Source organism: Bubalus kerabau, chromosome 13 (assembly GCF_029407905.1).
Source record: "Bubalus kerabau isolate K-KA32 ecotype Philippines breed swamp buffalo chromosome 13, PCC_UOA_SB_1v2, whole genome shotgun sequence".
Classification (NCBI taxonomy): domain Eukaryota; kingdom Metazoa; phylum Chordata; class Mammalia; order Artiodactyla; family Bovidae; genus Bubalus; species Bubalus kerabau.
Window position 1 is genome coordinate 26918195 of NC_073636.1, and position 12311 is coordinate 26930505.

A 12311-nucleotide genomic window follows, 5' to 3' on the forward strand; every position below is an offset into this window, starting at 1 on the left:
AGCAGCAGCAGCATGACATGTTCATGGATTAAAAGATTCAATATTATTAAGATACCAGTTCTCTACAAATTGATCTGTAGATTCACTGTTGTTTACAGTAAAAATCCCAGCAGGATTTTATATTTTAGAAACTGAGGACTTGAATCACACATTTATGTGGAAAAGGCAAAGGAACTGTAATAATCAGTTTTGAAAAAGAACAAAGTTGGAGGATTAACAAATACTACCTGATTTCAAGACTCCTTATAAAGCTGTAATAGTCAGAACAGTGTGTTATTGAAGAAAAGATGGCAGAGAGATCAAAGGAATAAAGTAATCTGCACAGTACTGTATAAGTATTGCTGAAGCTCCAATACTTCAGCCACCTGATGTGAAGAACTGACTCACTGGAAAAGACCCTGATGCTGGGAAAGAGTGAAGGCAGGAGGAGAAGGGGACAACAGAGGATGAGATGGTTGGATGGCATCACTGACTCAATGGACATGAGTTGGAGCAAACTCTGGGAGTTGGTGTCAGATAGGGAAGCCTGACATGCTGCAGTCCATGGAGTCACAAAGAATTGGACACGACTGAGCGACTGAACTGAATCTGCATGTGTGGCTTATTGATTTGCAACAAAAGTGCAAAGATCAGTTAATGACAAATGATTAAACCAAAATCTAAAATTTCTAGAAGAAAATTGTCAGTTAACTTTGTTCTTCGGGGTTAGGCAAAGAGTTGTTAGATGCAACATAAAAAGCTTAATCCATAATGGGTAAATTTGATTTCACCAAAATGAGAAACATCCTGTTCTCTGAATGACATTGTTAAGAAAATGAAATATAAGCTATAGACTCAGAGAAACTATCTGCAAGTCACATATCTAATAAAAGACTTGTATTCAGAATATATATTTAAAAACTTAAAAATTCCAAAGTAAGAGATCAAATAACAAAAAAGGAACAAAAAAATGACTAGCCATTTTACCAAAGATATGTGTAAGTGGCCAAAAGCAAATGAAAATAGGATGATCAACCCAGTAGTCATTCAGTTCAGTTCAGTTCAGTCGCTCAGTCATGTCCAACTTTTTGCGACCCCATGAATTGCAGCACGCCAGGCCTCCCTGTCCATCACCAACTCCTGGAGTTCACTCAGACTCATGTCCATCGAGTCGTGATGCCATCCAGCCATCTCATCACTTTCTGCCATAACGGTGGTGTCATCTGCATATCTGAGGTTATTGATATTTCTCCCGGCAGTCTTGATTCCAGCTTGTGCTTCATCCAGCCCTGCGTTTCTCATGATGTACTCTGCATATAAGTTAAATAAGCAGGGTGACAATATACAGCCTTGATGTACTCCTTTTCGTATTTGGAACCAGTCTGTTGTTCCATGTCCAGTTCTAACTGTTGCTTCCTGACCTGCATACAGGTTTCTCAAGAGGCAGGTCAGGTGGTCTGGCATTCTCATCTCTTTCAGAATTTTCCACAGTTTATTGTGATCCATACAGGCAAAGGCTTTGGCATAGTCAATAAAGCAGAAATAGATGTTTTTCTGGAACTCTCTTGCTTTTTCGATGATCCATTGGATGTCGGCAGTTTGGTCTCTGGTTCCTCTGCCTTTTCTAAAACCAGCTTGAACATCTGGAAGTTCACGGTTCACGTATTGCTGAAGCCTGACTTGGAGAATTTTGAGCATTACTTTAGTAGTCATTAGGGAAATGCAAATTGAAACCACCATGAAATAGCATCAAAATGGCTAAAATATTTTTTAAAAGTCTGATAAGGATGCTAAGTGCTGATAAGGATGTAGAGGAACTGAATGAAAGTCTCTTACATTGCTGATAAGAATGCAAAATGGTACAGCCACTTTGAAAACAGCACAGAAGCTTCTTAGAAAGTCTAACCATACTCATTATACAACTCAACAATTTTACTCCTAGGTATTTATTCAAGTGAAATAAAAACCCATGTTCATGCAGAAAAACTACAGATAATTTATAGCAGCTTTATTAATAATCTCCAAGAAGAGGAAACAAGGGAACTAGGAAATGAATAAAGAAACAATGGTATATCCATTCAGTGGAGTATTACTCAGCACCAAAAAGGAATGAACCCTGATACAAAACAATAAAGCTCATGGCGTGAGGTTTGGATAAATCTCAAATTCCTAGGCTGAGTCAGAGGAACCACATTAAGAACCTTACATACCATATGGTTCACTTTCTGTACCATTCTTGCAAATTTAAAACTGTAGGCACAGAAACATGTCAGTGATTGTTGGGGGCTGAGGGTGGAGGGAAGGATTGACTGCAGAGTAATGAGACAAGTTTGGAGGTTATTGGATTGTTCTATATGTGAATCGTAGTGGGATTCATATGATTGCATATGTTTGTAGAAACTTTCAGAACTATACTCTATAAAGGGTGAATCTCACTCTATGTAATTTTACCTTAAATTTTTAAAATGGGATTGTAACATCTGGCAACAAACCAAGAATATGTTCTTGTATGTTTACATCTACATAAAGTGCTTATCAAAGAGACTTTTCGTTTCATACAAAAATAAAATTTTACTTTTTTTTTTTACATCTTGACATTTTCTGTAGGCTAATAACAAAACCCTGCAAGAGAAGATTTTACAAGTAAACAATTTGGTGGAAGCATTTGGCAATGCCTGCACTATTATAAATGACAATTCCAGCCGATTTGGAAAATACTTAGAAATGAAATTTACCCCTTCTGGAGCTGTCGTGGGAGCACAGATCTCTGAATACCTGCTGGAGAAATCCCGAGTTATCCATCAAGCTAGGTAAGTTCACATCACCTATTTCCTATTATCTGGGAAACGTAAGCCAAGATGATGCTTTTGTTTTAATAATAAAGTGTCTTACTCATGTAACAAAAGTGCAACAAAAGTTTGCTCATCGCCTACTATGTATGAGGCGTTGCCTATTGGAAGCAGAGATCCCTCAGCACTGTCTTACTCTCTTATGGGTTATATCCAGTAGAGGAGTTAGTTGTTGCTTTAGTCATTAAATTGTTTCTGACTCTTTGTGACCCCATGGATGGTAGCCCTCCAGGCTCCTGTGTCCATGGGATTTCCCAGGCAAGAATACTGGAGTGGGTTGCCATTTCCATCCCCAGGGGATCTTCCAATCCAGGGATCAAACCCACATCTCTTGCATTGGAAGACAGTTTCTTTACCACTGAGCCACCAGAGAAGCCCTAAAAGAGGTAGTAAATAACCTAAATGTATGAAAACAGATAGAAAGCCTAAGCCCCTCATAGAAGTACTAACAGGATAAATTAGAGTGATTTCTTGAGTAGAAGAGAATATACTTCTCTACACAAAACAATGTGAAATTTAATTAGAAATAACATTTTTTTCTTTTAAATGCTGGTATATATAAATAGATCTTTGTATTGATTATATTCTCCCAGTGTTTATACACAAGGGACCTTCCCCCCACCTGGAAAAAAGGGATTCAGGAAGGGGTTTTATTGTTGTGTTCTTTTCTTTGTCTTCTGATTAAACCACCAGCACGATGTTCTGGTATGTTCAGGTTGAGCAAGTTCCTTTTGGCAGTTTGTAGCTGAATGACAAAATTTCTCTTCTGTCTTCATGATCCCAAACCATCTTTGTTTGTTATTCTAATGAAAAAACTATAATAATAGCATTGAATTTGTACCCTGGTATTTTTTAAAAGTTGTGCCAATTTAGAGTCTTCCATTTTTCTTTTCTTTTTTTGACAAGATCTCATGGATTTTATCTGATTTTACTTTTTTAATTAATTTATTTTTTAATTGGAATATAAGTGCTTTACAACAATGTATTCAGATCAGATCAGTCGCTCAGTCATGTCCAACTCTTTGCGACCCCATGAATCGCAGCACACCAGGCCTCCCTGTCCATCACCAACTCCCGGAGTTCACCCAGACTCACGTCCATCGAGTCAGTGATGCCATCCAGCCATCTCTGTCGTCCCCTTCTCCTCCTGTCCCCAATCCCTCCCAGCATCAGAGTCTTTTCCAATGAGTCAACTCTTCGCATGAGGTGGCCAAAGTACTGGAGTTTCAGCTTTAGCATCATTCCTTCCAAAGAAATCCCAGGGCTGATCTCCTTCAGAATGGACTGGTTGGATCTCCTTGCAGTCCAAGGGACTCTCAAGAGTCTTCTCCAACACCACACTTCAAAAGCATCAATTCTTCAGCGCTCAGCCTTCTTCACAGTCCAACTCTCACACCCCACATGACCACAGGAAAAACCATAGCCTTGACTAGACGAACTTTTGTTGGCAAAGTAATGTCTCTGCTTTTGAATATGCTATCTAGGTTGGTCATAACTTTCCTTCCAAGGAGTAAGCGTCTTTTAATTTCATGGCTGCAGTCACCATCTGTAGTGATTTTGGAGCCCAGAAAAATAAAGTCTGACACTGTTTCCACTGTTTCCCCATCTATTTCCCATGAAGTGATGGGACCAGATGCCATGATCTTCGTTTTCTGAATGTTGAGCTTTAAGCCAACTTTTTCACTCTCCACTTTCACTTTCATCAAGAGGCTTTTGAGTTCCTCTTCACTTTCTGCCATAAGGGTGGCATCATCTGCATATCTGAGGTTATTGGTATTTCTCCCGGCAATCTTGATTCCACTTTGTGTTTCTTCCAGTCCAGTGTTTCTCATGATGTACTCTGCATATAAGTTAAATAAGCAGGGTGACAATATACAGCCTTGACAAACTCCTTTTCCTATTTGGAACCAGTCTGTTGTTCCATGTCCAGTTCTAACTGTTGGTTCCTGACCTGCATACAAATTTCTCAAGAGGCAGATCAGGTGGTCTGGTATTTCCATCTCTTGAAGAATTTTCCACAGTTGATTGTGATCCACACAGTCAAAGGCTTTGGCATAGTCAATAAAGCAGAAATAGATGTTTTTTGGAACTCTCTTGCTTTTTCCATGATCCAACGGATGTTGGCAATTTGATCTCTGGTTCCTCTGCCTTTTCTAAAACCAGCTTGAACATCAGGAAGTTCACGGTTCACGTATTGCTGAAGCCTGGCTTGGAGAATTTTGAGCATTTCTTTACTAGCGTGTGAGATGAGTGCAATTGTGCAGTAGTTTGAGCATTCTTTGGCATTGCCTTTCTTTGGGATTGTAATGAAAACGGACCTTTTCCAGTCCTGTGGCCACTGCTGAGTTTTCCAAATTTGCTGGCGTATTGAGTGCAGCACTTTCACAGCGTCATCTTAACATTGTATTAGTTTCTGGTAATACAACAGAAACTGATTCTGATTCACAATGAAGTGAATCAGCTTTATGTATACATATTTCCCCTCCCTCCTGAGTCTCCTTTCCACCCCCCATCCCACCCCTTTAGGTCATCAGAGAGCACTGAACTCAGCTTCCTGTGCTATACAGCAGCTTCCCACTAGTTACCTATATTATACATGGTATTGCATGTTGGTTTTATACTGAATCATCTACATTGTTGTAGTTATGTGTTGTATGTTAAATTCCCAGGAATTTAGGTACAATAGAATTAATATAAATGCCTTTAATATAAGTATTTGGGCTTCCCTGGTGGCTCAGACAATAAAGAATCTACCTGCAAAACAGGAGACCCAGGTAGATCCCTGGGTCTGGAAGATCCCTTGGAGAAGGGAATGGCAACCTACTCCAATATTCTTGCCTGGAGAATTCCATGAACAGAGGAGCCTGGAGGGCTACAGTCCATGGGGTCACAGAAAGTCTGACATGACTGAGTGACTAGGCAGGTATGCAGTATAAGTATTTAATATAAATAACTTCAAATTTGCTCTCCTAAAAATAATGTCATTCATGTTTATTGGACTATTGTACCATATAGTCTAGAAAACAGCACAATTAGGGTCATATTTTAGGCATACTGTGAAGAAAGTAAGCTTATTTTCAGCTGGCCTAAATGACTTTAGTTTTACATTGTTTATTGGGGAATAGTATTCCAGGTCGAAATACATCTCAGTTATAATTCAAGAACATTTGCCTTATAATTTTTCCATTTTCCAGGTTTTTTACATCTATTTTTTTTCTTTTACTTTTTGAATTTCATTTTTAAATACTAGAGAAGCTTTTTTATGATGTTTAAAAGTGAAAGTATCAGAGATGTAATAGAAGAATTCTGAGTAGGTCCTTTAAAAGATGATATACCCTGTCATTCAGGAACTGAAAGGAAAGAACCAGTTCAAAGGGTCTAACTGAGAGGACTGTTTACAGAGGGAGAGGCTGGAAAAACCAAGAATAAACGGTGAGATACACACAGACTAGCAGTGCTGCGAAGTCATGCCGACCCTTGGGTCTGTAGGGCAGAAGGAGGGGCCACACCGCAGAGCCTGCAGAGACCTAGGACTGTGCAGGGTTGCCGCCTCTTGGGAGCTGCTGCCTGAAGGAATGTGGCCTACCCTGAGTGTCTGTGGGGGACCTTGAGGAAGCCTTAGTGGGTCTACAATAGGGGTTGGTCAGAGAATACAGTGACCCTTGAACACTGTGAGGTTAAGGGGTGCCAACTGCCCTTGCAGTCAAAAATTTACAAATAACTTTGACTTTTCCCAAACATAACTAGTGATAGTCGACTGTGAACCAGACAATAACCTAAACAGTCAATTAATGGTTATTTTGTTAAACTATATGTACTGAGTCTTACAAAAAGGTAAGCTAGAGGAAAGAAAATGTTATTAAGAAAACTATAAGGAAGAGAAAATATATTGAAAGTACTGTACTGTATCTACTGATGCCGTGAAGTTCATGTTGTCTCTTTACAAGATGAATCATCTCTCAATACCTATGCCAGTATTGTCTTAGATGATACTTTCAACATGATCCTAACACTGGACATCAAAAAGGAAAAGATAATGTGAAAAATAAATTCATATTTACTAATTGCTTCACAGTAGCCTAGCTGATATACTAATGAATGAATCCTATTCTTTTTAAGAATCTTATAAATATGAGGGCAGACAGTATTACAGTCATATTCATCATACAGTATTGGAAACATTGGTACATTAAAGAAAAAAAACCACTTGGTGACGATAGGCTGATATGCAATTTCTCCAATTACGAGAGAGAGGCATGCTGCATGGTCATGTAATTCTTTGAGAGCAGAGTGATAAAATAGTAAGAAAAGTAACACATGGTTAGTTTTATGTTAACTGTCACCACCCCCTGTATGCCTGGGTAAAGATAAGTTCTCCACTTCATCTTGCACAAGATAATCTACACACATTTTTTTTATATTGCAAAAATTTGCATATAATTTTCCATCATTCATATAATCCATGTAAATGGACCCAGGAAGTTCAAAGCTGCATTATTCAGCTTGTTCAAGCTGCCTTATCTGGTGACTTGCTGAGCCCAGGGTTTGCCCCCAGGCCGTTCTTACCTGGGTATCACTAATCATGAGTTAAGGCAGGACATGAGATGGGTAATCTTTGGAGATACCCATGAGATGGGTAATCTTTTTTTCCTGTTCCTTTAATTCTCTAATGGTTTATCTTCTGAAGGTCAATATTTTTCCTATATCATCTCCAGGTCTTATCAAATTACAGTCCTCAGTAAATGTAAACTGATAATTAACAAGAACACCACCAATTGTGGGTGTCTACACTTATGAGTCACTCTGCTAATTGTGTGCCGAATCATTTACGTGTTAAAGGTATGACACATAGAGCAATCAATGTGATTTCATTAGAACAAAGCAAACTAAATTATATGCTGTGCCTGTCTTAGAGGAGTTTTGTTATTTTGTGGTAAGAAGAGGCCAGAAGTGAGCTTTCAGTTTTGTTCCAACCGTGCTCGTCTACAACACAATTGTTCATCATAGCGTTACTGGTGACTGCCACAAATGATGGCTGGAGGCGTAGAAGGTATGAACACAGTCAGCTCTAAAGGGTGCGGCCATCCTCAGGTCAGCATCTAGGCCTGTGGACGCCCCTTTTCTTGAAACGTTCACCTGTCTTTGCTTTTACGACTGAACTCATCTCTGAGTTTTTCCTCTCTGACTTAGATTCATCCATCCATTCCCAAAATGTGTACCTAGCAAAAGTTTGTTCTTAGAGTGTTTCTTTCTCTGAATATTCTCAGGCTTAGCAATTTCTTCTGACATCATGGCCTCAATGGATAGCTCTATGTGATTGACAGCAGAAGATGTGTGTCTTGCTGTGTCCCAAGTTCATATTTTTCATTTCCAACAACCTGCTTTCATCTCAAATTCAATTGAATACAAGCCTACTTTGGACATATTTGTGGCTTTGGTTCCAGCCTACTGCAATAAGGTGAATATCACAGAAAAGCCAGTCACATGAATTTTTCAATCTCTTGGTGCATACAAAAGTTATGTTTACAATATGTTATAGTTTATTATGTGTGCAGTGGCATTATGTCTAAAAAAAATACACGTATCTTAATTTAAAATGTTTTATTGCCAAAACATGCTAGCCATCATCTGAGCCTTCAGTTCAGTCATTCAGTCCTGTCTGATTCTTTGCCACCCCCATGGACTGGCACGCCAGACTTCCCTGTTCATCACCAACTCCTGAAGCTTGCTCAAACTCATGTCCATTGAGTCAGTGATGCCATCCAACCATCTCATCCTCTCTTGACCCTTCTCCTCTTGCCTTCAGTCTTTCTCGACATTCATTGGTTGTTTTCCAGTGAGTCAGTTCTTCACATCAGCTGGCCAAAGTATTGGGGCTTCAGCATCAGTCCTTCCAGTGAATATTCAGGGCTGATTTCCTTCAGCCAGTTATAATTTTTTGTTAGGTGGAGGATCTTGCCTCCATATTGATAGCTGCTGATGGATCAAGTTGGTGGCTGCTGAAGACTGAGGTGTCTGTGGCAACTTATTACCAATGAAGTTTGCCTCTTTAATTGACTGTTCCTTTCATGGACGAGTCCTCTGCGGCCTGTGATGCTGTTTGACAGCATTTTGCCCACAGTGGAACTTCTTTCAACACTGGAGTCAGTCCTCTCAAACCCTGTTGCTGTTTAATCAACTCCCTTTATGTCATATTCGAAATCTTTTGTTGTCATTTCAGCAATCTTCACAGCATCTTCACCAGTAGATTCCATCTTAAGAAACCACTTTCTTTGCTCATCCATAAGAAGCAGCTCTCTAGCCATTCCAGTTTTATCCTGAGACTGTAACATCTCCATCACATCTCCAGGCTCCACTTCTTATTCTCTTGCTATTTCTGCCACATCTGCAGTTACTTCCTCCACTGAAGTCTGGAACCCCTCAATCATCCATGAGGGTCAGAATCAACTTCTTCCAAATTCCTGTTAATTTTGATATTTGGCTTCTTCCCATGAGTCATGAATGTTCCTAATGAAATCTAGAATGGTGAGTCCTTTCCAGAAGGTTTTCAATTGACTTTACCCAGATCCATCAAAGGAATCACTATCTATGGCAGGCATAGCCTTACAAAATATATTTCTTAAATAATAAGACTTGAAAGTCAACATTATTTCTTGATCCATGGGCTGCAGAGTGGATGGTGTGTTAACAGGTATGAAAACACCATTAATCTCATTGTATATCTCCTTCAGAGCTTTTGGGTGACCAGGTGCCTTGTCCATGAGCTTTTATAGTTTGGAAGAAATTTTTTTTTCTGAGCAGTAGGTCTTCAATACCTCATTGTAACCCACATTCCTTAATTGTGCTATTATAGAGCCTTGGAAATGCTGATCATACAGAGAACCGCAGAGTCGTGGAACTTGAGATTCATAAAGAACAGATTTCTCTTGCAAGAGAGAAAACTGAGTCCCAGAAAGACAGGGTAGAGAGGTGGTTAATGACATGGGCTTTGGAATCAAACAGCCCTGGTGAAATCCAGTTTGGCCATCAACTTTGTGACCTGAGGGGAGATTAGTGTCCCCTCTAAGCGTCAGTTTCTTTGTATGTGAAATGAGGGGGTTAAGGCAGGTGACTAAGACCATGTAGCACTCACCACCACCTGGCATGCTCCATTCATTACTACTTTGTTCCCACGGGCATGCAGACTTTAAGAAGTCAGGGCATTTGGACTGTTTGCTCCTGCTGTATCCCCAATGCCTAGGAAATGCGTGTTGGGCCCACAAATATGTACTGAATGATTCATACAAAGCGCTTAGCAGAGTCTGTAATTCAATGACAGTTGTAGTTGAAAATACTAAAGACAGTCGCAACCACAGAAAGCCAAAATCCAGTATTCCAGGAAACCCTCTGTGGCACTCACAGTTGTTCTGATAATTGTATCACCAAAAATCTTTAGCAATTAATAAGTGTTCTTACGAACCACCGTCCTGAAAATGTCTTATCTTTTCAGTGGAGAAAAAAACTTTCATATTTTTTATTACATCTATACTGGTTTAGCTGAAAAGAAGAAATTAGCCCATTATAAATTGCCAGAAGACAAGCCTCCCAGGTAACTCAGCAGCTTGAACTTTTATAAATAATACTTCTACTTTTCACTAAATTTTAGATTCTCACCTATCTTTGGGGATTTCCCCTCCCCTACCCCCAGATACCTGCAGAATGACCACATCAGAACAATACAGGACATGATGAATAATAGTTTCTATAAATCCCAATATGAATTAATTGAGCAGTGTTTCAAAGTCATCGGTTTTACAATGGAGGTGAGTATGAAAGGCATTTAAACCTTTAAGCATCTTTTTGTCATCACTCATGGTAAGAGTTAGCATTTATAGAGTGGCCCACATGCCAGACATTGTGTTCAGTGCATTATATGGATAATTTTTTAAATTACTGAAATGACCTTATGAAATAATGATTATAATTTTTATCTCATACTTGAGGAAACTGTGGCCTTGAGATATAATTGAACTTGGTTTTATTCTTAATCTTTTATTTTATATACATTTACCTCTCCCACATATATATAAAATTTTATGTAAATACATAAATGTGATCATGTCACACTTTTTTTAGTGCAGTGTTTTCTTCTTACAGCTTTATGAAGATGTTATTCATATACCGTACAAGTCAGCCATTTAAAACAGTACATTTTAATGACTCAATACAGCCACAGAGGTGTGCATCCTTCTCCATAATCACTTTGAGAATATTTTCATGTTCTGAATTTTTACTCGCAAGGAAACCTGCTCGTGATTGGCAGTTCCTCCTCATTCCCAGCCCACTTCTGCTTCTGTCACCCTCGATCTGCTTATTCTGTACATTTCACATGACTCGAGCGATGCATTATGTCCCCCTTTGTGGTCAGCTTCTCTCGTTTGACATGAAGTCTGCAAGGCCCATCCATGTTGTAGCATGTGTCGGTATTTCCCCGTCTTTCATTGAGGTGTGCTGTTGCATTGTGTTTATATGCCTCATGTTATTTATCCATTCATGACGTGATGGGCATTTGGGTCAGTGCCATTTTTCGGCTATAATGAATCATGCTGCTGTGATCATCCATGTCCAGGTTTTTTTGTGACATGAGCTTTTGCTTCTCTTTGGTGTATATCGAGGAATGGAAGAGCCAGGTTACAGAGCAACACTATGTTTAACCTTTTGAGGAACTTACCAGACTGTAAGCAGCTGCACTATTTTTCAATTCAGTAGGTAGGTTCGGGGCTTCTCTGCATCTTCCCCAGCACTTACTACTGTCTGGTTCTAGCCAGTCTCATGGGTGTGATATGGTATGTCACTGTGGGCTTGATTTACATTTCCCTAAAGGCTTATGGGAGAAGGCAATGGCACCCCACTCCAGTACTCTTGCCTGGAAAATCCCATGGATGGAGGAGCCTGGTAGGCTGCAGTCCAAGGGGTTGCTAAGAGTTGGACATGACTGAGCAACTTCACTTTCACTTTTCACTTTTCACTTTCATGCATTGGAGAAGGAAATGGCAACCCAATCCAGTGTTCTTGCCTTGAGAATCCCAGGGACGGAGGAGCCTGGTGGGCTGCCGTCAATGGGGTCGCACAGAGTCGGACACTTCTGAAGCAACTTAGCAGCAGCAGCAGCAAAGGCTTATGATGCTGAGGTTCTGTTTCATGCACTTGTTGGTCATTTATCATTTATATATCTTCTTTAAAGAGGCATCTGTTCACATTCTTTGCTGATTTTTTAATTTGAGTTGTAAGAATTATTTATGTTGTAGATACAAGTGTCTTACATGATTTGCACAAATTTTCTCTTTTGTTGTCTTTTATTTTCTTGATGGCACCTTTTGAAGCACATTATTTGTATTATTGATTTTATTAAAAAATTTTTTTATTAATGTATGAATTTGGTTTCTTGTTTTCCTTTTTAACGAGAATGCTTAGTTTCTCTATTCATGTTCCTTACTTGATAAT

The 12311-nt window shown here is 39.3% G+C and overlaps 1 protein-coding gene across 1 annotated transcript in view; it reads left to right on the forward strand.

Annotated features, from left to right (window-relative positions):
- The window catches only part of MYO3A (myosin IIIA), a 161861-nt gene that overhangs the window by 74724 nt on the left and 74826 nt on the right, over positions 1–12311 (forward strand). Inside the window, exons 13-15 of the mRNA XM_055545372.1 lie at positions 2587–2789; positions 10318–10416; positions 10516–10630. Of these exons, the coding sequence (XP_055401347.1) occupies positions 2587–2789; positions 10318–10416; positions 10516–10630 (417 nt within the window). The remainder of the gene's footprint in view (positions 1–2586; positions 2790–10317; positions 10417–10515; positions 10631–12311) is intronic.